Source organism: Ursus americanus, chromosome X (genome assembly GCF_024610735.1).
Source record: "Ursus americanus isolate L20-20 chromosome X, mUrsAme1.1.p, whole genome shotgun sequence".
NCBI classification, from domain to species: Eukaryota; Metazoa; Chordata; class Mammalia; order Carnivora; family Ursidae; genus Ursus; species Ursus americanus.
The window spans coordinates 9,399,097-9,424,014 of record NC_142164.1 but is presented as its reverse complement, the minus strand read 5'-3'; the positions used below and the strand labels follow the sequence as shown (position 1 = coordinate 9,424,014).

General features: G+C 43.5%; 1 protein-coding gene, 1 long non-coding RNA gene and 1 pseudogene across 4 annotated transcripts in view; 1 reads left to right on the top strand and 2 right to left on the bottom strand.

Moving 5' to 3' along the window:
• Positions 1-11,202: 11,202 nt before the first annotated feature.
• Positions 11,203-24,271, bottom strand: SLITRK4 (SLIT and NTRK like family member 4). 2 transcript variants are annotated; one of them, XM_087860113.1, is made up of 2 exons: positions 23,532-24,271; positions 11,203-19,172 (listed from the first exon to the last, which is right to left on the bottom strand). In XM_087860113.1, exon 2 carries the CDS (start codon positions 19,120-19,122, stop codon positions 16,606-16,608), a length of 2,517 nt encoding a protein of 838 aa, XP_087716239.1. In that variant the 5' UTR covers positions 19,123-19,172; positions 23,532-24,271; the 3' UTR covers positions 11,203-16,605. The 2 variants fall into 2 exon arrangements, with proteins under 2 accessions (XP_087716239.1, XP_087716240.1); XM_087860114.1 differs by lacking the exon at positions 23,532-24,271 and adding an exon at positions 22,699-22,795.
• LOC148106817 (uncharacterized) lies at positions 19,213-22,416 on the bottom strand (annotated as a pseudogene).
• Positions 23,342-24,918, top strand: part of LOC148106816 (uncharacterized) — a 233,905-nt gene continuing 232,328 nt past the window's right edge. For both annotated transcript variants that reach the window (XR_015723432.1, XR_015723431.1), the window contains exon 1: positions 23,342-23,464. This is a non-coding gene — a long non-coding RNA (uncharacterized LOC148106816). The remainder of the gene's footprint in view (positions 23,465-24,918) is intronic.

Genomic DNA, 24,918 nt, shown 5'->3' with positions numbered 1-24,918 from the left:
CTGCACTATATTAAGCGCTATGCTTTTCTGCCTCTTCCTGTATAGAGGCCTCTGTATTCTTCCACTGGAAGAAAACGTAAAAGAAAATATGTACATATGCCTGGATAGGACTAAAAAAATCCCGGGAAAGATATCCAAGAAACTGTTAGCGGCAGTTGACTCTGGGTTGCGGTTCGGGGGTGAGACTCCAGATCGGAGGAAGAGTTGCTCTGGGTCATATACGTCTCTTCAGTTTTGTTTTCTTTTGTCTTTATCTGTTGCTTGAATTACTTTTCATTGACTGATAACTATAAAAGCAACTAGCTTTTTAGGGTAAAAATAAAAGAAACTAATACCCTCATTTGATAGATTGGGAGGCTGAGAATGAAAAGGGGGACAGGACCCACTGAGTTCAAGGAGGTAATTAATAGATGAGTAAGGACCACAATCCTCATCTGTTTCTTACAGCTTTCTTAGACCTCTTATCCCTGACCCTCAGAGACTCTGTGGGTCAGAGATAAGAGAGAGACTTCGGTTTCATTGTTATTTTTTTATTTTTTAAAAAGATTATTTACTTGAGAGAGACAGAGAGAGAGAGAAGAGTGAGCACACGAGTTGGGGAGGGGCAGAGGGTGATGGAGAAACAGGCTCCCCACTGAGCAGGGAGACCCATATGGGGCTTGATCCCAAGACCCTGGGATCATGACCTGAGCTGAAGGCAGATGCTTAACTGACTCAGCCACCCAGGCGCCCCTAATCTTATTTTTAAAAAATATTCATTTATTTATTTGAGAGAGAGAGAGAGAACACATGTTCATGCTTGAGTGGGGGGAAGGGCAGAGGGAGAGGGAGAGAGAGAATCTCCAGCAGATTCCCTGCTAAGTGCTGAGCCCGATGGCATGGGGCTGCATCCCACGACCCTGAGATGATGACCTGAGGTGAAACCAAGAGTTGGATGCTCAACGGACTGAGCCACCCAGGCGCCCCTCATTGTTAATCTTTTTAAGTTTTTTAAACATTGTATATTTTTTAAATTAAACACTTTGTTTAAAATTCCTTTGTAACACGAGCAAACTGAATTCAACAGCACATTGAAAGGATCATATACACCATGGCCAAGTGGGATTTACTCCAAGGATGCAAAGATGGCTCAACATATGAAAATCAATTAATGTGATAAGCCACATCAACAGAATGAAGGATAAAAATCACATGATCATCTCAATAGATGTAGAAAAAGCACTTGATTAAATTTAACAAACTTCCATGATACAAACTCTCAATAGGGTAGAAATAGAAGGAAATCACTTCAACATAATAAAACCATATATGACAGGTCCACAGCTAATATCATATTCAATAGTGAAAAGCTGAGAGTTTTCCCACTAAGCTCAGGAACAAGGAAAGTATGCCCTCTCATACTATGGCCACTTCCATTCAACATAGTACTGGAAGTCCTAGCCTGAACAACTAAAAAGAAATAAAAGTCATCCAAATAGGAAAGGAAGAAGGAAAGGTGTCTCTGTTTGCAGATGATATGATCTTATATATAGAAAACACTAAAGACTCCAACAACAACAAAAAATATTAGAACTAATAAATTCAGTAAAGTTGCAGGATACAAAATCAACATAGAAAAATCTGCATTTCTATATACTAATGTTGAACTATTTGAAAATGAAATTAGGAAAACAATCCCATTTATAATAGCATCAAAAGGAATAAAATACTCAGGAATAAACTTAGCCAAGAAGATAAAAAGATTTGTACACTGAAAATGACAAAACACTGGTGAAAAAAAATTTTTAAAAAAACCAAATAAATGGAAAGATGTCTTGTGTTCAATTGGAAGAACTAATGTTTTAAAATTGTCCATACTACCCAAAGCAATCTATGAATTTAATGCAATTCCTGTCAAAATCTCAGTGGTATTTTCTACAGAAATAGAAAAACCAATTCTAAAATTCATATAGCACCACAAAGGACCCCAAATGCCAAAATAATCTCGAGAAAGGAGAACAAAGCTGGAAGCATCACAATTCCTTACTTCGAAATATATTTCGAAGCGACAACAATTAAAACAGTATGGTACTGGCTTAAGACAAACAAATAGTCTGACAGAGCAGTGTCACTGAGTTTCTAGAATCCTTGGTGCCAGAGCTATTTATGCTTTGCAGAGTATCCCAATAGACCAGACTTTTCTAAAGTTGCTGATATTTTTTTCCACCTTGAACCACCAGTGCTGATAAAATTGTCTATTTTGCTCAGGCATGGGAACTTGCCAAGAAGTTATTAGCCTCTTTGATATGCTGGGATTCCCTTGAGTTGGACAGTTTTGTGTACTTAATCACTCGTTTTTTAGCAGCACTCCCATGGAGAGACAGCAAGAAGGAGAAAAAAAAAACCAACCCAGATACATTACCAGATGGAGAAAAGCATTAGCCACACTTGACCTTTGGAGTGTTCTATCATTGTCTTCTAGGCCCACATCCGGGGAGATCTCTGTTGGGCAGATGCCTGGAGCCAGCCTGCATGTGTTCAATATCGAAACCTACAAGAAAACTGAAACAAACAAGCAACAATGTCTGAACATATTAGGTCACAAAGAAAAACCTGAAGTGTTGTTTAGTGTATTTATATGGAAGTTGAGGGCAGAAGTGGGGAAGGTGAGAGGAGAAAAAGTCCAGTTCTATTTTTTGAATGAAAACATAACACAGGAAAGGTCCTCTTTTAAAATTTTTATTCAACTTTTCCAGGATGATGAGTCCTTTGACTCTGTTTAATTCAATTCATTTATAGTCAGTCTCTTTCCAAATTAATTTTGCTCCTCTTTTCTGACCTTTCCCCTGTGAGGAAAAACTAAACTCAGTGCCCTGTGAAATGTCTCAATTTTTGCTGTGCAAGTGGGTAATGATGTTTAAAGCTGGAAAATGGTATTAGATTTCATCTTCCTACCTGCTCCAAAAAGTTTGCAGCCCTATCCTGGGCTGCTACGTAGGGGATCATCATGACTATAAAATAATTTTGAGTGTTGCTATTAGTGGTAGGCAAATGTACATCCACAAGGAAGTGAAGAAGGGAGGACAGGCATGGCTAACCACAGCATGACACATGATAAAGAGCGTAGCAGTCATTTCTCCTCCCTCCAACAGAGACAGACAGACAGACAGAAAGAAAGAAAGAAAGAAAGAAAGAAAGAAAGAAAGAAAGAAAGAAAGAACGAACTAGAACTTCAGAAGAGTGAAACCACAGAGCTTCAACAAATGTATCCGGAGCCTCCTCCCCTCTTTTGTCATTATAGTCTGAGATCCTAAACGATGCTGTCTCCTTACCACTTTGCGTGCAAGACTGGGTTTCCTGCCTTTCTTCGCTGTACCCTCATGGAGTAGGGAATCAACTCAACAGACACCTCTTCCCCAAATCCACTTCTCATGGGACACAATCGAGCACCTCTATGAACAGAAGCACCATGGGAAGAAGGGGGAGGTAGATAGTGAGTATTCCTTAACAAGAGCGGTTTGGGGCTTTTTTTTTTTTCTTTTTTTCTTTTGGTACCATAGAGGCCAAAATGGAAACTCAGTTTCAGGTTAGAGGGAATAGGCTCCTTCTCTTCACTCTGTTAATATTTCATCCACAGGGTTCTAATTACTGAGACCCAAGTGCAACTGACTAGACCACCCAGCCTGTTGCTTTATTTCTAAGCCACACTCCAAGGATGATCTCTGTTCACGGAAAGGTGACAGCTCACCCAGACCCTCCTTCCTCAAATGCAGAGCAGACACACGCACAAAAGAAAATGAAAATGGACTCTTCCTTATAGAGAAAGAGGAAAAACAGGAAAGGGAGGCAAAGAAAGAAATGAAATGACACCCTCCCTATCGCCTGAAAGCAGCGGCGAGGGTGAACTGGGAGACACAAAGACCTCATGTGGAAATTGCTAGGAGGGTGCAGAGATTTTGCCTGGAATGGAATAGTTGAGAGCTGTTTTTAAAAATCTGCAGTACTCAATTCGTTCATCCCTGAGATGCCTGAAAAGAATTAGAACAACACAAGTCCCAGCAACAAAAGCTACGTTTGAGCTCAGCAGCGAACACCCGCCAGTCGAAGCAGGAGTAGTGCAACAGCCTGCCCAGCTTTCAAGGTTTCGAAAACAATAACCCCAAACTCCCTCAAGGGCTTTGTTGAGCTAGAAGGAAGTACAAACTCTTGCACTTGATTGAGAAAACACCTTGACTTCAGTCCTTTCTAATTCAGATTGGAGATAAACAGCCAGAAGTACAGGCCCATGCATGACAGAGTCAAAATTCTGTGGTATCACTACAAAGTGCGATTTTTGCCTTAACAATGCCAAACTTCTGTGTTAAGGCAAACGTTGCTGGAAAGAACCGAGCTGCAAGATCTTTGAAGGAAGGAGGATGTCTTGTTCTCCATTGTCTTTCTGAGTATATACCTCAGCACCTGGCATGCAGTATTTGCTCATTCTTGTGTTCATTTATTAGAGAATTTATTGGAAAGGATTATGGCATGTGGGGGCAAAAGGAGCAACTGCAACAAAGAGAGAGGAGACTTTGCAAGAAAGAAGGCAAAGAGTAAACAATGCTAGAAAGAGCTAGGTATCAGGAAGTGGCATGAGCGAGGGTGGCAGGTAAGCAGTTAGAGATACCCCTCAGGAACCGTCCAGTACCTTGAGAACACCAGGCTCTCCTGTCCCTCTCCGCCTTTACACAAACTGTGCTCTCAGCCGGAACTTCCCTCTCCACCTATCAAAATCCAATGCATCATTCAAAGGTAAGGTCAAATGATACCTGCTTTTGCTCCCCACGGCTGAACACCTGTTCAAGCAGCGTGCTGTCTTTCTATTACAGCAGTGAGGATGTGGGGTTCTCATCAGTCATTTTCACATCGGCCTCCTCTACTGGGCTGTGGTCTCTATGGGAGCTGGGACGTGGTCCCACTATTCCGCACCCCGCAGCACTCAACCCGGAGAAGACACAGAGTGGGGACTCAGGGGAAGTGCATTAACTTCAACGTAAAGAACGCACTCTATTGAGGAAATGCTGCCCTGGTGCGGGGAGGGGGAAGGGTGGTGTGTTCCTGCCCCAGTTTGCTCCAGTTCAAAGCCTGCAGCAAGCCACTGAAGGGCCAAGATTTCCCTATTTGTTCCTCATCCCTGGTGGGCAGCGCCGCTGGGCATAAAGCCTCTCAGAAACGCCGGGGTTTGGTGACCTTCCCTGACAGCCCACCCCTGATGCCCTCTGGGGCTGACTCTAGGCACGCACTTTGACCTTGTGGCTGGATAGGACCCGGCTGCCAGCCCTGCAGTCTCCATACACATTTCCTCTGGAATCCTGAAGTCTTCTTTGCGCTCATCTTTTGCTACCACTTGACCCAGTCTTTTGGTCCTGATTCTTATCTCATTTCTCAGACTATCTCCATCTGTGGATTCTGTGTTCTGTTAGGGCACGGAGTCCCACAGCTGTTCTGACATCTGTCTTGGATGCCGTCCAAGTGGGACTGGTACCAGACAATCCTGGTGAGATAGCACTGATGTCTCTCAGCAACACTGGACACGGTCGGTCACCCCCTCCTTCTTGACACGCTCTTCTCTGGTCCCAATTTCTCTCTTTTGCAGGTGCTTTCCCTTCCAAGCTGCTTCAACAGCAGAGATTCTCGCAATTTAAGGTAAAGAAGAATAGCCTGGAAAGCTTAAAATGCACGTTCTTGGGCCCTGCCCACAGGTATTCTGGTTCAGAAGGGGTCTGAGGATCTGAATTCTAACAAGCACCTCATGTGCTTTCGGTACCGTGGACGCACGGATGACACTGAAAACCAAAGCCTGAACCAGCTGCAATCGTTGCTGGGCCTTGCGTTTTCATTCTGTGACCTCCTTCTGTGACCGCCAGTGTCAATTCTGTCTCTGGCCTAAGCTGCTCCTCAGAGCTCCTGTTGGACAAAAAGGCACCCGCCTACCCGACACCTTGAAGGCTTCCAGCCATTTCCAACTCCCCTGGAGGTCCTCATCTCAGTGAACGGCATATTCTTCAACCCAGCTGCTCAGGGCAGAGGACTCCGAGAAGCCCCCTTGGCTCCCCTGTCACCCTCGACTCACGTATCCGGTCTATGGGCAAGGCCGGTAGAGTCTTCATTCACAATCCGGCCCACAGCCACACACTGCCTCTGTCCTTAACAGCTTCGATCGCCTTCATCTTTTTTCAGTACTACCGAAAGATCTCCCTGACTGGTTGGCCCACTTATACTCTGGGCCTCACTTTCCAGTTACCTAATCAGGGCACCTCCAGGCTTTATAAACCTCCATTTACTTCTCAAAGTACCTGGTAGTCAGACTCCTCGCAGGCCTTTCGCAATTTAGCCTGGGGGTCAGCACCGTGGCTTGGGGGCCAATCCGCCCACACCACCTGTTTCCTTGATGAAATTTCACTGAAACACAGCCCCACCCGTTTGGTTTGTTTACTTACTCTCCACAGCTGCTTCCGGGCTCCAACAGCAGAGCTGACTCGTTACCGCAAAGACCACATGGCCCACAAAGCCTTAAGTATCTGCTCTCTGGCCCTCTGCCCAATAAGCCTGCCAACCCCTGGTCTAGCCTCTGCCTACTTCACCCGCAAAACACAATGAGCTAATTCCCACACCGGGGGCTGGGACTGTGTTGCTCCCTCAGTTTCAAATGCTCCGCACCAGCCCCACTCTTCAACAACTAATTCGAGCTCACCCTTTTGGTCTTTAATTTAAATGTCCTTTCCACAGGACAGCCTCGACTAACTGAACCCCCCACCCCCTTCTCCCCACTCCAATATGACCGTGGTCGAATGAATGAAAGCCGCTTAGGGGACACACGTGGGTCTTTAGGAGAGTAGGTTTAAGTCGGTCCGCCAGTTCCAATCGAGTGGAGCTCCATGAGCTTTACATGTGATACGACTGAAAGAGAGAGAGGACTCAGTCCACTGTTCGTCGCAGGCCCGACACGCCCCCATTTGTCCTACGAACATGGTCTCCTCCTCTCCTCCTCAATACCCTCTCTTAAAATACCCCGAGAGTGTTAACACACGTGTGCACCTGTGAACTAGCTGCAATGTGAATTTGGTATTTGAATGTGAGTCAGGTAGAAAGAAAAAACATCAAACAGAATTAGAATTTTAATGGGAGTGGGAGCACTTGGCCACTGTCACAAAAGAGGATGTTTGAACAAGGAGCTATGGAGCTGCCCTGGCAGCAGGCAGGGAGAAGTGGGGGCGCGGGGAGGCCAGAGGGTCAATGTGCTTTGTAACATGTCAGCAACAAACCAAACGAAATATTTTTATTCCCTTCTATTCTTTTCTACATAAACATTAATTCGGGAGAGGTTATTTATACATTTAACACTGTGACTGTTTAGAAGTGAAGTATGATTCCAAAGTGTAAAACTGCTAATTTTGAATGAATTGTTAACTAGTACCTGAAGGAATACTCTTTGTGATTGAAGGGGTCTTTTTTTTTTTTAAAGAAAACTTTGTCTCCATGGAATGAAATTCAAATAAGTATTGCTGAGAGTCTTTTTTATAATTCAGATAATTTGTGGTTGCTATTCTTAATATAGTCTGTTGAGCTATAGCCTGAACTAAAATTCTTTGTAATAATTTTCAATTCTATCTAATTGAGGGTAAATAATAAAAAAAAAAAATAGACCCAACTCTAATTAGAGAAGATGATATAACAATAAACTAACCTTTGTGTTCCATTTGCCAAGCTCAAGAAATAACCTCAAAACTGAAATGTAGGACTGAAATCATAAATATGAGCACATCTTATCGCTGCTGGCGTGAGGTTGTTACTAGAGTGCCACCTTCAGTGCAATGTACAAAGGAAGTTGTTTTTTCCTTTGTGAGAAAATTAAACATCAGAGACTATTCTTTTTGGAATGCTGACACAAAATGAAAACACTAAAAATTAGAAGGAAACTTATGTTTCTTCCAAAATGATGCTTCACGTCTAACTGGTATTTGGGGTTCTTGATTTGTTATTCTAATATCCAGTGGATATCATCTATTAGTAATTAAGCTATTGTAGATCGAGGATTTGAATGGGACAGAAGAGATATTTGAAAGTTTTGACTCGCTTCATCAATGACTTTAGTGTCTAAACCAGAGAATCCTAGGATCTTAGACGTGTCCTCCAAGAACAACTAGTCCAAGCTTGCATTCAGATACATTTTCTTGAATAACATCCATCCTCCTTGTCACTTTGGATACTTGTACGGATAAAGAACTCTGTATTTTGAAATCTAGCTCATTCCAGTTATGGGCTGCTAGAAAACCTTATGGAAAATGTCCTTATGCTACATTGGAATGTCTCCCTGCAGCCTCACCCACAGATCCTCATTCTCCTCCTTGGAACTTCCAAATAGAACAGTGTAATGGAAATAGCATTATCCTGTGAGTCAGGAGAAACAGGTTGTAGACCAGATTGGTCTTAATATGTTACTTGGCTTTGGGCAAGTCACCTTCCCTCTCTAGCCCTAGTTGCTTCCAAACGAAAAGAAATAGGGATGAAATGATCTGATTTGCAAATTCAAGGAGGATGTATGCTCCCGTCCTCCTGTGATGGTTCTTAAACCTTGGAGGTGACTGGTTACCAACAGGCTCTTGGTTTACCTCTGTTCTGATACCCTTTAAGATGGAATAAAGACCATTAAGTTCTATCGTAAGACCACTGCGTTAGGTCAGCCTCTGGCCTTTTTCAATATGTTTATAGTCGTATGAGCAGCTGAAATCAAATACACATTCGAGATTAAATAACCAAGTTAGTGCTCACACATTCTACGCTGCGGCCACATCTAAGCAACGAGGATGACTGTGCAGAGAATGGAAATGCTGTTCTGGAACCGAGTCCTACTTCCCTCATAACGCACAGATCGAAGCCTACAAAAAAGCCGACATGTTCAAAGGAAGGTGATTTACCTTGATGTAATTTTAATAAAATGCCTGTGTTTTTGGTTCTCCGAAAAGCCCTCTTTTCCTAAGGACGGGCGAGTTCCCTTCTGAATCCTGATGGTTTTACCCAGTTTCCAATACACATTTCCGTGTGACTGCTTAGTTACATATAGAAAAAAAAATGCTTTGTGAATTTTCACGGTGAGAATTGGTACAGCAGCATTTCAGCAGCTGTGCCAAATCTGAGCAAACGACTATTTTCTGACATAGTGCAAGGAGAAAATAACAGCCATGTTTATGGCAACACATGGCAAACCTGCCCACGTGTCAGCAGTAAGAAACTTCTTTAGTTATTGCAGCTGATTTCTCTGAGTCCAGCCCGGGAGTTAAAGCACCGCCCTCCGATTCCACTGCAAGGAGACCTCAAACACAAGAAATATCTTCCTAAAGTTGGCTTTTCCCCCAATAACTCACTCTGTCTTCTTATAATTATTTTTGTGTCAGCAGGACTTCCTTTTAAATCAATCACTTACTGTACTAAATTTTCTATATTTCTGGAACTTATAGAAGGAAATGAGCAGATAGAAGTGTGATGATTCTTTCTATAAATAAACTGTGAGTTCCCAGGATGGAATTACTTCCCACTTTGAAGGAGAACTAGGCATAAAACAACTAGTAGCTGTTGTGGGCTGGAAAGTTAACTGGTAAATAAAAACAAAGATGGCAATGTGGAAAACAAATTCGGTTGAAATGCTCTCTACGTGTGGTAATACTACAATGGCAAATATATGCTTGGACACAGAATCCTAGATTATTTCGTGTGTCCTGTCACTAACGACCAAGCGGCAGTGAAAAAAAAAAAAATCTCTCCCTGAGCTAGCCTGTGCCATAGATGATGTTGGCTGTTCATAGCAGCAGAAGAGAAGAATTTCCAGCAGGGAGGACTTGGCAAATGTGACACATCCTGCTATGGAACAAGGAGACCCATGGCAGAGACATGGCTTCCCGGGGGTTCTCGCAGGAAATGGCTTTTGAAATATGCACTTGGTAATTTGTATTGAAATACAATTTCTGAAAACAAACCAAAAGGCTTAGCAGCTTTTTACCATGGGATTAGGAACCCAAATGTTTGCATCGATTTCTTTTGCTCCTTATCAAAATTCATTATATGCACTATCCATGTTTCACTTCCTATTCTTATTAAGCACAAATACTGCTTATTGGTTTTTACAATCAGTCAGTTCGTGATGTCAGTCATCCTGGGAAACAAGTCTACGGGAGCCGAAAAGGTAACCAGTTGTTTTAATTGTTTAATTAAATTGTTTAATTGTTTAATGTTTCCTTGAAAACATAGGAATTACTAGTGTTGTGTTGGTACATTCTGGGTTTCAGGTCTATTTACAAGAAATAAAGTGGAGAGAGAGAATAAGGAGAAGGAAGTCTATGACTTGACATATGTTGCCATGATTATTGTTAGGACTCAGATTCTGAGTTCTTTCTGATAAATAAACTTTTTTTTTTCTCTGCATACTCCTTTGCCCTTATCCTTCCTGATCTTAACTTAGATACAGAGCTCTTCGGTCAGTAATTTGCAGCCTACTTCTTCTTTTTAACTTCCATGTTCTAATACTGCCTAATCAAATTCTCACTCTAGGGTTCTTTATTTTGGATTTAGATGTCTCTACACGGTTCTCTGAATAATACTTGTGAAAGGTAGCAGCAGCATTGATTTGCACCTTGGTTGGCTACCTGGGAGTTCCATACGCTTACAGATGGAAGGATGATAATGATGATAAAGTTAACAAGGAAAATCAAAATCAGATATTAAGACAGTGGACATTACTGAAATCCAAGGAGGCCCCGGGACGTAATTGAGCCAAATTTCTGGTATATATGAACGCAGTGGTCAGGTTTCCATTTAAAGTGAAGAAAAAAGCAGGACACTTATCATTGGGGCCCCAATACCTACTTTGATTTGGAAAATCTAGGTAGTCAAGGCAGAAATATTTTGTTTATATCAACTAAGTAATTCCCTTTGTGCATAATTTACTACTTGTGAGTACTCGTGTGTGTGTGTGGGTGGGTGGGTGGGTGTGTGTGTGTTATGTAGTGTGTGTGGGGAGGCAGGTAAGTGGACCTGGCCTATTCTGTTTTGTTTGGTTTTTCTTTTAGACCTGGCCTATTGTACAAACTAACAAAACAATTACATCGGCCAAAACCCAAATTATTTGCATTTCTTCTTGATGTTGAGTTTTACTGATTTCACACTAATAAACACACTGAACGGCTACAAATATGACCTATAAGAAAAGACTTTTATTAGTGAAAACAGCATTAAAATTACTGAATATCAACTCCAGAATTTTATCACAATGGTTCAGTTTACATGAAACAATAGTGAAAATATACATTGCAATTCGTCGTTGGGAGAACTGAGCTTACTATGATTTTCAAAGACTTCCATGAGCAGTACCCATTACACAACATGGCTTCCTCAGGTTGGTAACCAGCAACACAGGACACGGTCTAGTATCTGTAAGGTACCGACTAAGAGAAATGCCTTGTTCAGAAACTTTAGAAGACTATTTCCTTCCTATAGCTAATTTGAAAGTGATGTTTTGTATTTTTTTCATTACATAGCCCTATAATTTCTCTGAAGACCTTATTCATGAGCTTTTTAAGTTAAACAAGTAATTTCTCATTTCTGACATTATTGATGAAATCACTAGACCTTCTATCTAGCCAGTGTCTACAAAAGCAAACTAAGGTGAAGGGCCGAGCAATTCTTTCCTGGTTCTGGATACTGTAGTCCATGGATCTGGTAATTATTATGATTTAATGAAAAATTGGAATCTTTTTATTCTCAACAGCAATTATTTGGCTCGACGTATTTAAGTAGGTGTCTCGCAGCCCCACTTCATTTCCCCTCTGTAGACACAGGAACAACAGGCTAAAAGTAATCTTTAAAAAATTTAAGAAGTCCTACTCTTTCATATAAGATGGACAACACAGTTTGCCTTCCTGGATTTCCCCTTCTGAAATGCAATCTTATCAACCAGTGGAAACTAACACAAAGCAAACTTCAACATTAGATTAAGGGCAATTTTGTCCAAAATAAGTTATTAAAATTCATTTAACCTCCTGTTTGCTTTTAATTTAACAAAGGACAGATAACCAGCAAATCCAAAATTGAGGATTCACAATTATCAGGTGAACTTGATATTTGTTGCCAGTTATTCCCGGTAAGCGAAGCCACAAACAGGATATTTTAGTTCAGCCCATCTGACCATCGTGACTAATTGAATGAGCACTGGAAATGAAGCCAAACCTTCATTTGATACCACTCGTCTACATAACTGAGTGGCCGCGGCCCAAAGCCCTCTTCTCTGTACTCACTAAGAACTAAAATAAGTCATACAATCACGGGATGTATATCCTGTGATACGTAAAACATTTAGTCCAAAAGCACTTGTATGTGCTATCTATACTGTTCACTTCTTCAGCATAGCTGGGTACAGACCTAAAACCACAACACCCTTCATTTACATTCTCTCTCTGTTTCCCTCTCTACGTCCCTTCCCATAAGGAAATGTGCAGAAGCATTTAAACAGATAGTTAAGATTGAATATTAATATTTGCTTATCTGCAGTTATGTCAGATCCCAACTGACTAATGGGAATGGGCTGCCAGTGGAAAGGAACACAGATTGCACAGATGTCGGAAAAGAAAGCATCTCTTAACAGAGATTTAGCAATTACGTTTAATACAAACAGTATTCTAAAGCTCTGTATCTTACCCTCAAATCTAGGTGAAAAGATCAATTTGGTTAGTGCTTTATTTCTTCTGAAAGATAATGGAAAGATAAATATATTTAACAAACAGTGGCTTCAGAAATACCATTGTAGCAAACAATTTTATTAATACTTTCATAAAAATGGCATTTAATAAATTCTCTCTAATACCTTGGTATTATTAAAAGCAAACAAAAGTCATTAAAACAGTTTCTTTCTGTGATTTACATTAGCTTTTATAGCGTGACTGGATTTTTATCTTATAAACTAACCTAAAATACTAATAACCAAATCAGGGTAAAAACAATACAGTGTGTTTTCTTTATTTCAAAATAGTGATTATAAATACATTCTTAATATATTTTCTCCCCAGCTCTTTGGATGCGACAACAATAACAAAACAAAACAAAACAAAACAAAAAAAAAAACCAACAAACAAAAAAACCAACCAAAACCCAAAAACAAAAACCTCACTGTGCTCATTTCATACGATATCAATGTACAAATCATGCAAAAGATACTATAGATTACTATTACTGCCATACATTTCAGGATGTGTTCTGTTACTTCTGCAGTACCTGCTGACGTTACTCATGAGGCCATGCCCTGTACACTTTATGCATCCTACAGCTTAAAGAAACAAAAATGCTTTAAAAAAGCAACAAAAGAAAGCTGGTCTTAAATGATTTTCTAATTAATATATTTAGTCTATTTTTCAGAATGGAAAACTAAATATAGAATATAAATTGCCTTATGCACTTGAATCACTGTATTTTAATAGCTGCTTTCTCATAAAATTACACAAAGATTTACTTTTAAAGAATTGAATAATTTTTATTGATTTCATAAAAAAATAATTTAAAACTTGATTTATATTACACGGACATAATATATTATCTCAACCCCTTCACTAATTTCATACGATCTAATCTTCTTCGCAATCATTCTAACAGAGTCCAAGCAAGTGATACAATGCCAAGAAGCCCATGATGTGTCAGACCACATTAGAAGTGAGCACTTCTTGGATTCTCTAGATTTGAATCAAATCTACCAAAGATGCTGCACTGACATATAGATCGTTCCGCAAGGGGTTAAACTAACATCAAGGTTATAGTTGAAGCCAACAAAATGTAGATACAGTATCTTAACTGCTCTTGTACTCAACTCAAAACTTACGCCTAACTACTGTATCATAAAATGTACAAGTAGAACTAATGAGAGACAGGTGCAAAACAGTATACACCGTATAACGTAGGCACAATGACTTTAGTTAAGGAAAATAGATCAGCCTTAACCAAGGATTTGTTACTGTTATTCACTTACAGTTAAAACTGCCAAATAACCACACACATTGAAATTACTTTTTTAAAAAAGTTGAACATTTAATACCTTTCGGCAGAAGAGTATGAGATAGCCAATATGCTACAGCAAGCTTTGAGATGGTGGCAGGTACTCTTGCCATGGACAACTGCAGAAACCTCGAAACCTCTTCAAAGCATCACTGCACTGAATAAAAGGCATCATCCCAATGACCTATTATCCCCAGATCATGGATAGAGCTTTCCGGTTCCTCCCATAAGTGTTTACTTAAGATTCCTCAATCCATACTTTATTGACAGGAGAAACTCAAACACTTTCCTTGAAGCCTTTGCGTCTTTATCCTGTCAGTATGCATTAGGAGCCCTTTAATCCATGGATGCATGCAAGCGTGGTAATGGCATATTAAAAGTCCTTATGAAATTGTAATGAAAACACACTGTTGGGCGCACATCTTCATGTCTTTTCTTTCAAGATCAGAAAGCAAGTATTTGTATTTTTTTAAATATTCATATAAAGTTTTCACAGACATTGTCATGAAAATTAAAACTACACGTTAAAGTTTTAAGAGCACCAGCACATACATATGGAGACAATTTTTTCAGCTATTTAAAAAAAAATCTCCAAATTATCTATATGTATGCATATACACCCAAATACACACACACACACAGGCACACACACACATACACACACACTCTCTAAGAATGCCAAGTTGTTTATTTGTTTTTTGTTTTTTGTTTTAATCCTGGAACAAACATATAAAGCCCTGAAATTAGTACTAATGAAGGGACTACTGTTACAACTTTAGCCATAATATCATTTTGGAAGCTGTGCCAAAACATCTGCCACTTGAAGTTCATGAAGAATGTCTATGTTTACCTTCTTGGTCATCTCACTGATTAATATAGTAATTATAAGGGATGGAGCACAAAGAAATATACATATGCAGGCAGGCCAAGAAGGTAATGTGTTTCAGGATGTCACTGCTAATTGGGAGCTCCTAAAAATTTTTGATGGCTCCCATTATCGAGTCCTTCCTTTGACCAATTTTGACTTGGAAGTTAACGGCACAAGCAAACGCAGTGGCGTAGCATTTGTAGTTGCAGACTGTGAACTCAACTGAGACCAATGAAAGCATTTTACAGTGCGGCTTTGATAGCCGAGATTACCATGATGGTCACTGCTCTACTGGGTTATCTGATAGTAGCTGGAATGATGACAGAACAGGATACTGATGCATACGAGATAGAACTATTAACCTTACTCATTAATTTTTTTAAATATTTGTAGTGAAAACTATTTGAATTAAGCTCATAGAATCCTGAAAAGCAAGACAACTGATGGCAAATAACAACTGCCCCAGACACGATACTATAAAACTAAGGAACTTATTTTAAAATGCACAGTTGGTAACAAATCTGAAGATAATATGCTAAATTCTCAAGAATAGCACAGAACCGTTTTTTTGTATTTTTTTGTGTTTTTGTGGTTTTTTTTTGTTTTGTTTTGTTTCGTTTTTAAATTATACCTGATCACAATGTCCAGAATATTTCTGTACACAGAAGCTTCAGTTTCGGTTTGGTATATTTTCTTCTGTCTAAATTGATACATATTGATAAATTCCCTGTGATCAGGAAAACAAGTCAGGCATATTAAATACATATTAAGGAGTACATATTTTCCTATTTAGTATACAAAGTACTTCATAAATATGAATTATGTTACAAAAATAGCTTTGGGTGCGCTCACACGGTAAGCACTTTGCTAATTTCGGACAACCTTTAAGGATTGCGGGTATTTCACGTAACTGAGAACAAACTGTAATGTTAGTTTAATTTGAGCCTTGTTTAATTCTGATAAACACCATGTATTTCTTCAGATCACCACAAATGCTATGTAACTCACATTGACGTTTTTCTTTTAGGTTTTATGTATAGACAGGTAATGCTTAAAGTGTTCAAATTTATTTTATAGTTAGGTAATGCATGGTATATTTTACACAAATATTTGTACAATTTAACATTATAAATCCAGCGGTTTCAAGATGCAGGCCATAAAGTTTACCGATTTACAAATACTATCGAATGTTCTCTCTTTGCATGCTTTTTTTTTAAACTTTTCAGATAATCTTTACACAGAGTTGTTACAATGCCACAAATCAAAAGGGTTTATTCCAGTTCCACCGACTTGATCTGCGTGCAAGCTGAAGGACCCAGCTGGGTACAAACACCGGTACCAGTTTTCTCGAGTTGGCTTTACAAAGCACGAAGAGACGAAGGTTTTGCATCGGGGTACAAAACAGATTTGCCTCTTGAGGTTAAATTCAGTGTGTTATGTGTATAAAGCATCCCTTTGGCAACAGAGTTTGCAGTATCCCCACAGGACTCCACAGTATAGGTTTTATGTAGTAAAATCTATTAAGGAATTCTCTTCTACTGGACACATCTTTGCAGCTACAGTTAATGAGACAGCCTCCGAAACACCTGCCTCTATGCCTATTGATAATATAGTATTTGGAAGTTAGAAGTCAACAAAAGGCACTTTCATCATTAAATAAATGTCCTCTGTATGAAGTGAGATTGCATGACCTAGATCTTGTTCAAAGCTGTCTGCTCCTCGAGGACCTGTAGGTAGTCAGGGGAACTCTGGAGTTTTGCCTTCAGTTCAAAATACTCGCTGCTCTTCCTCTGCTCCACGATAATTTTACTGTGGTTGCCGCCTATCAGTGACTTCTTGTTTTTTTTGTCTTGTTGTTTTTCTGGATAGCGGATCTCAAAGCCACTGACGCCTATGCTGTTGTACTCCTTTTTGTTTTCCAGAAAATTCTGAATAAACACATTGGAATCCCTGCTCGGGAATAATTCATCCAGCTCATCAATTGTGCTCAGTCTCTTCCTGCTATCCACGTGTAATAAATCTTTCTCCTTGTCGCCAACATTTCTCATAACGACTTTCTGTCCTGGAGGATCTGAAAACATGAAGCCGGTTTCGGACTCTTTCAAACCGCAGGTGTGGCTCTTGCTCATCTGCTCTATGGTTTGTGGGATGAAAGCTTCGGTGCCCAGTCCGTCTTTTTTATTGGTCTTGTGGTCATGCTTCCTCAGCTGCAGCTGCACGGAGCCACACTCAGGATTCCCCAGGCCCTCGTGCTTGACCGTGGGCTTCTTGTTTCGCCGCAGCACAAAAACAAGAAGACAAAAAGCAACGAACACAGTTAGGATGAGGACCACTAAGATACTGAGGATTAAAATAGACAGAGGCACCGGGCCACCGGGAGGACTTCGAATGGGACCCAGCGGGGTGGTGAATGTCATGGCAGGTGCAGGGCTCGTGAAGGGCGCAGATGGCTTGTTTAAGAGCTTGGGACATAAGATTTCATTTTTGAGGGACTTCAGTTCGATGTTGGCAAACTGCACAGGTGTCTCACATTTCAGTTCTTTCATGACAATCCCGTCATTCAACTTCTCCAGCCACAGCTTTAACGCCACCAAGTCACAGGTGCAGTCCCAAGGGTTGCCCTCCAAGTCAATCTGTGTAAGAGACTGCAGCTGATCGAGGACCCCGCTGACAGGCAAGTACATGAACTTGTTGTTCCGCAGGTTCAGTCTGGCGAGGGGTGCTCCCGAAAAAATGTAAACAGGCAGGCTCTTCAAGAGATTGTTGTTTAAGTACAGTAACTGCAAATTTGGCATCGAGTCAAAGGTGCCTGCTAAGATCTCCTTAATCAAATTGTATTCCAAATACAGATACTGCAGGTTATGAAGGCCTGAAAATATTTCAGGATAGAGTCTTTCAATCTGATTGCCATTGAGATACAGCCTGCGTAAATTAGTGAGATTGTGGAATACATCTCCCTTGATCACTGTAATCTGATTGCTGCCTAAATGGAGCAAATCCAGTCCTTCAAACTCGGCGAAGTCGGCGATGTCCACGTCTTTGATGCTATTGCCATTGACATGCAACTTCTTGGCATTTAAAGGCTTCGGTACCAGTTCAGACATGGACTGTATATTTTTCTCTTGGCAGTTGACACTCAGTCCCAGATCCGAAGGGTATGTTTTGCAAAAGCAGGGTGCTGGGCAAGGTGTCAGAGGAGGCACCCTTGTTTGGTAAGACACAATCTGACTGAGATTGCGGTTGGAGAGGGACTTGCCTGCCACGATTCCAGAGATCTTGGAAGGATTTGTGGTTTTCGGTGGTTTGGTCACTAATCTGTGTAAGGATGTTTGGGTCGTGTGACCATTGGGAGTCGTGAAGCCATTCTCCAGCTGTGATGGAGGCAGGATTCGTACATCAAAATCACTGCCTGTGCCCATGGGGCATAATTCTTGTTTGTTGGTTTCTTTTAAAAGCCTTCCGTATAAGTCACTGGGAGTTTCGCAGATAGCCTCTCCTATGTAAATGTTGTATGGCATATTCTCCAGCCAAGCTTTTAAAGGCAACAAATCACAGCTACAGTTCCAAGGGTTATCTTCCAGTTGCAGTTCAACAACACGGCCTATGTGTTCCAGAACTCCGATATAGGGGAGCTTCTGGATTCTGTTCCCTCGTATATCCAGATGGGTCAGAGATGCGAATCGGAAAATATTATCAGGAAGGAATGAAATCAGATTGTCATTAAGAATGAGAACTTTCAGTTTGTGGAGCTTATTGAAGGCTCCTCGTTCAATATACTTGATTAAATTGTAGTCAGCCTGGAGATACTCCAAGTTCTCTATGCCAAGGAAAGTGTCAGCTCGGAGAATCTTTAATTCATTGTTGTTCAAGTGCAACTGCTTTAATGCACTGAGCCCAAGAAAGGCTCCTCCCTCAATGTTCTGCAGTTTATTATTTCCCAGCTGCAGGGATACTGCGTGTGAAAAATTCAAGAATGTATTTGGATAGAGGATATTTAAAAAATTGTTTTGGAAATTGAGGTGATAAAAATTAGACCACGGTGGTTTCAGCTGATTTGGTCTGTAGACCGAAACCTTCTCACAGTTGACATAGAGCACATTCTCGACTGACACGCAGGAGCACACATTGCAAATTTCCACCGATATGTCAGAATCTGCATTTGTCGAAGAAATCAGGGCAGACAAAATCAGAAAGAGCCAAAGAAACATCTTCTTGCAATCAGCAAACAACTTTATGCTTCTGAATAAAGAGAAATAATCTAAAAAATAAAAAGAAAACATTTTTTCAATGATCATTACTTGAAAAAGTAACTTGCGTTTACATCATACCATAGTGAACACGTGGCTGTAATGATTAGCTTTGTATTTTGCTGCAAGTAGTCTCACTCAGGTGAGCAATAACTGCCATAAATGCCGTCAGTTTTATTTCCGTACCTGTAGTTTATACCCATTTTACATGTGCAGAACACACAACAAACAACAGGAGAAACAGGCTTAAATGTGCTTAACCCTTTACAATCTGTAAATATTTGATCTACATGGGCCATCAAACTCCACCCTTGAACACAGACCTTTTGCAACTCTAATGACTGATCCCAGGTCATCAACTCTGCCTTTGTAGTTTGCACCACAAAGGCATTTCAATCTACTCTCTGGGCTTCAGCTTGGTACAGGCCAAACAGAGGAGATATTAGAGCCCTGGGTTCAACGAAGGGTGGCAATGGGAGGGACTGGGGTGCTACAGAGGGGACTGTCAAAAGAACAAGGAAGAAGGAGCCCTGGGAAGAGATCCGCCTGAGCTTCAGCCTACAGGTAAGCACACTGCCACGAGCCCGTTCACTTCTGCGCATGGCTGCCTTAAAAACCACAGATGACCCAGTGAGGTTCTAGAAAAATAACTGAGTAGGAAATGGCCAAATTTTAATTTCAAGTAAATACACAGTACCTAATTTCTTGTCAGTCATCTCCCAACCGGGGGGGGGGGGAGGAGGACTTTTGTCTCTGGGTCCCTGAAAGGAGGAGAGAAACCTTCTTGCTCCTGAATTGCCTAGCAGACATTCAGACAGCTTTCCCACCCCCCAAGAACTGGCTCTCCTGTCTACCTGGCCCACTTCCATTCCTTTACAGGCCATTTTGAACCAGGTCGGACGACTGACACTTGGCTCAGGTGCTTATCTCCTTTACTTTGACCACAGACTAGCACTGCTGAGGAAGAGGAGTTCACACACTACAATCCTTGAGTGCTTTTATCTGCAGCACCCGATACATTTAGTATAGTAGATGTCCTAAAATCATCACTTCCCAAACACCCCCTCCCAATATCACCACCCCATGTCTCTGTCTATAAACAAATCACGAATCACCTAGTGGAGTTTAATGCTTAGCAAATTAACCCGTTGTGGCCATTCCCTTAAATACTGCATGCATATACAAATATATGCAATGTTTCCCGGAAAAGCTTAAAAGGAAAAGCAAGCACTGTGCATTGTACTGATGCAATTTTAGCCATGTGAGTCTTTTCCATCTTGAATGGGAAGCCGGCTGCAATTTCAATATGGTTACCACCAAATATTAATTAAATAAATAAATTACCCAGGAACACACGATGAGGGAATGATACAAAGAAGTGTCACACAGAAACTCCTTTGTTTATTTTGCCCACGAGGAATCAGCTAGTGGTAAAACCAAACAAGTCTCAAGGTAGACCATCCATTAGCCACGACCCAGAAAGATTTGCATTTTAAGTAGTTTGGTTCGGAATACAGCCGGCACTGCCGAGATGCTCCTTGCCAGCCATATAGACATGCATTTCCCCTATTCACCGTGATAGTTTGATTGGCAGTGCAAAAAGAAGTCATAAATTCTTAAGTATGACATCATCCAAGCCAACTTTCATTGTAAAATCAAAATTTCACATGATCAAAATAAAACAAAACAAAAAAACCGAATAACCTGAATTCAGTACAAAAACAAGAACAAGGAGCATCAGCAGATCTGAAATTGCATAAGGAGCTGCCCTCCTCCTCGTAATTTCTACTTTAAATAGCAAGGGGGAAAAAAGCCACAAGGACGAGCTAGGAAGTTCCCAAATGCATCTCCTGTGAAACAGAGAAAGCCGCAGGCAGCTGGAGTGTCAAGCGAGGGAGAGGGGGAGTAGATCGCCAAAGAACAGGGACTGAAAGGGCAAGAGACCATGGAGTAGTGGTGAGAGGAGGCAAGAGAGCTAGAAGGGAGCTAGAAAGAGGGGAAGGGGGGCACTGAATGTAAGCGAAAGAAACCTCCATTCACATGGTACCACTAAAACACGCACATTTTAAAATCGGGGGAAAAAAGGAAAATAAGAACCCCCCCACAAAGTATGAGTTGGGTACCAAAAGCCATCTCTCGGGCTGGCGAGAGCGGCGCGTCTGCCAAGAGCGGCCCGTCTCCCATCTACCTCTCCGTCTCTCGATCTCTGTGCCCTGCAAGACGCTCGGCTCCCACAGCCGGCCGGGACCGCACAAACCTGGCTAGCCTTACCACATATCCGGCATCCACCAGAGTGCCGTTCCTGGCGCTCCGCGCCCGTGCGGAAGGAGCCGGCCTGCGGGGGACAGACGCCTGCGGGGGGTGGGCCGAGGTGGCTCCCCTGGAGCCGGCAGGAGAAACCTCCGCCCGCCCGCCTAGGCGGGGGTGGGGGGCTCGGCCGAGAGACGCGGTCACTGCCGCCCCCTGTGCGCTACCTCGGGCCGGCGGCGACGCGGCTGGAGGGGCTGCCGGCGATGGCGCGTACCGCAATGTTTTGCCGCATCCCGGTGCCCTGAGCCGGCGCACAGCCCCCTCCCGGGTCCCGGGTCCCGGGCCCAAGCAGCGGCCTCGTGGGTCGGGCAGCAGAGGCGGGGACCGTTCGGGATGTCGTGGGGGCCTTCAGCTCCGCTGCGCACACATTTCTCCGCGCGCTCCCGTCGCACAAGGGGCAGCTATTGGAGTTTCCATCCGCCTCTCTAGACCCGGGCGTGCGGTGGTTGAGGGGTCAGAGACGCCCAGCTCAGGCCACGAGGCCGAGGGCCACAGGGGCGTCACTGGCCCGCTTGTCACAGGCAGAGTGACCGGTGGCTTCGTGGCCGAGAGCGGCAGTCCAGGCACCCCCTACCCCCCCCACACCCTTCCAACCCCCCCCCCCCCACACACACTGACCAGCCACAGAGTGCTGCTCTCACCAAGCCAAAAATCAGCTCAACATTTGGGCATCTTGCAAAGTCGCGCTGCCAGCACTTGCCCGGCTTTGCAGGGCTTTTAGAGTTACCTACCGGCTTCTCTCGTATTCCGTGTTGCTGAGTGCCAGTAATCTCCGACCAGCTCGGGGGCCACTGCCCTGAGCCCCCGATCCATGTCCGCCCAGAGTGCTTGCGAGGGGGGCGCAGAAAAAGCCAGCGCAGCGGCCCCGACAGCCCGAGCCACCCTAGACCAGGACACTTTCCCCGCCGCCCCGGCTGCCCGGGGAGGCAGCGATGTTAAGGACATCGGATTCTTTTGGTCCTCAGGGACTTGCGACAGCGCGCGCCGTGGGTAGGCAAGCCGGGTGGTGGTGGGGTAGCCACTATGGTCGCTTTGGCCACTCCGCCGGCCCCAAACCAACACGACCCAAACTAAAAATAATAAGCTACCTGCCTCCCTCCGCGCGCACGCGCGTGTACACACACACACACACACACACACACACACACACTCGCGCTACCGAACCAAGCGGGGAAGAGGCAGCGAGTGTCGGTGCAACTCGCGCAGCCCCGCTGGAAATTCACCCACCTCCGGAGCCCAGCAGCTCTCGCAGGGCCCGCCGCGCCGCGATCCGCTCTGCAGTTTCCACGATGGTCTCTACGTGATTCGGGATAGAGCTGCTCCGCGCCGGCTCGCCCGTCAAACCCACCAAGCAGCCCTCGCAGGCAAGCAGGCGGGCAGCGGCGCGCGCGCGCGCACCCGGCCAGACACCGCGCGCGCACCCAGCCCCTCGCACAAGGGCTGCACCTTTACATACACGCGCCGAATCCCCGCCCCCGCCCCCCCCCCCACACCCCGCACACACGCAGCCTCCCTCCCGAAACTCAGGAACCTCGACCCCCGCACATTGCTGAGGCCCCCTGTCCCCCATCCAGACACCTCCACTTGATTCCTCTTCTACCCACACGCCAAGAAAGCGCACTTTCCTCCAGGCATCCGCCCCCTCTTTATGCCTAAAACACCCCCTAGGGAGGAGCGACCCCTTTCCTTACGCGTAGAGACCCCAGTCTCCAAACGCGAGCGCGCCAACCTCCATCCTCCCACCACATACACGCACACTCGGGTCCTTTCTCCTCCCTCAGTCCCCTAAGAACGAAGGCGCGCGCGCACACACACACACACACACACACACACACACACACACACACACACACTCACCCGGGGCGTTCCTTTGAGAGAGCAACCAAGAACCCTGGCAAAGCCAAAGAAACGTCGGAGGTGGGGGAGGGGGCGAAGGGAGGCAGATAGGGTCGTCGAGTCTACGCGGGATTGAATAATTCCAGGATCGAGGGGGGTGAGTCAACAACAATGACATTCAAAGGCAACAATCGCACTTGGGCTTTGTATAACGGGTACAGTACCTTCGGCTAATTGTCACCCCGCAGATCAGAGGGCTCCGGGAATACTTCTTCGGCAGCGGGCGATCCTGGATGGAGCCTTCTTGGGACCAGTTTCCTGCGATCCAGTAGTATCCTCACTCCCCCTACCTGTGTGCGCGTAAGGGGCTGGGGGCTTTAAGGCAAAAGTGTGAAGCTTTAGCCCAGAGTGAGACTTATTTAGTGGGTTTAGGGGGAGACGGGTTAATTCTCCGCACCTTAGAACTCTGCGAGCCTTTGGTGTAGAACGGGTTAAGCAGTACGATTAGAGCTGGAGATGGGGAGAGGGGGAGAGGGATAGAGGCAAGAGAGGTGTGGGACTGGGAGAGATGCCGCACTTGCGACCAAAAGAAGAAAAAAAAAAATCTGCTTTGGCTACTGAGCATGCCCAGTTCCCAGCTCGAGCCCTATAAGGGAGGCATTGTGTGCGTTCCACTTCTCCGGGCTTTGGTGGTGACCGGGAGGGGACTTTGGTTGGGAAGGGTGGTGGTGAATGAGAGGCTTTAGGGAAGGGGGGCAAGGTTTGGAGCTTTGGGGCTGTGCGGGAAGAGACCCATGGGATACCTTGGGGAGTCAGAAAGGAGACAACGGAAGGGACTACGAAAAGTCACTTCGGTAGCCCCCTCACTATCATGTCTATACCAAAGAGGCTTTAGCAATTGAATCTCAAATATCCAGAGGCTGCAAATCCAGCGTGTGGATTGTCTAGGCCCCTTTCTTCTACCCATTTGCTAGTGCTTCCACAACAGAGTAGGAATATCCCGGGGAAAGGCTAATGTTCAAACGAGTTTCGTGCAGACTGGGAATTTAGTTAATAAGCTTGGCAAGAAAGCAAATGTACCTGTGGGGCGGGGGACTTTGGCTATCGTGTGTGTGTGTATTTCAAATACCTGGCTTTCCTAACCAGGAAAGACTAAAACGGTCGTTTTACTCCCCTTCCCCCAACCTTGCTGTTTTTGTAGGTGCTTGGCTAAGAAAAACAACTCTCTCTCTTTACTTTGTGTCTGTGGGGATAAACTGGCTCCAGGTAAATAGAGCTAAGTTATAAATGGCAAGCATTTTCCTTAGCCCATTCTTCGCCACATTTCAGGTAATACTGCAGGGCCCATTTCTTCAGGACCTATGTTCTGCCTAATCCACTTATTCAAATTCCAGTCGCTCTAGCCACAATAGGGTATAGTCAGGACCCAGAAATGCTTTTACTTAAAAATGAAAAACTCTTTAAACTAAAACTAGCAATAGCTTTGAAACCAGAATTTGGCTGTCTGCCTGAACTCCTACAGTTAAACATTTACCATAATTGGTTGATGTTTAAAGGCCTCAAATCTAGGCAAAAAATCCGATGAGCAAAGGATTCATTACATTATTTGTG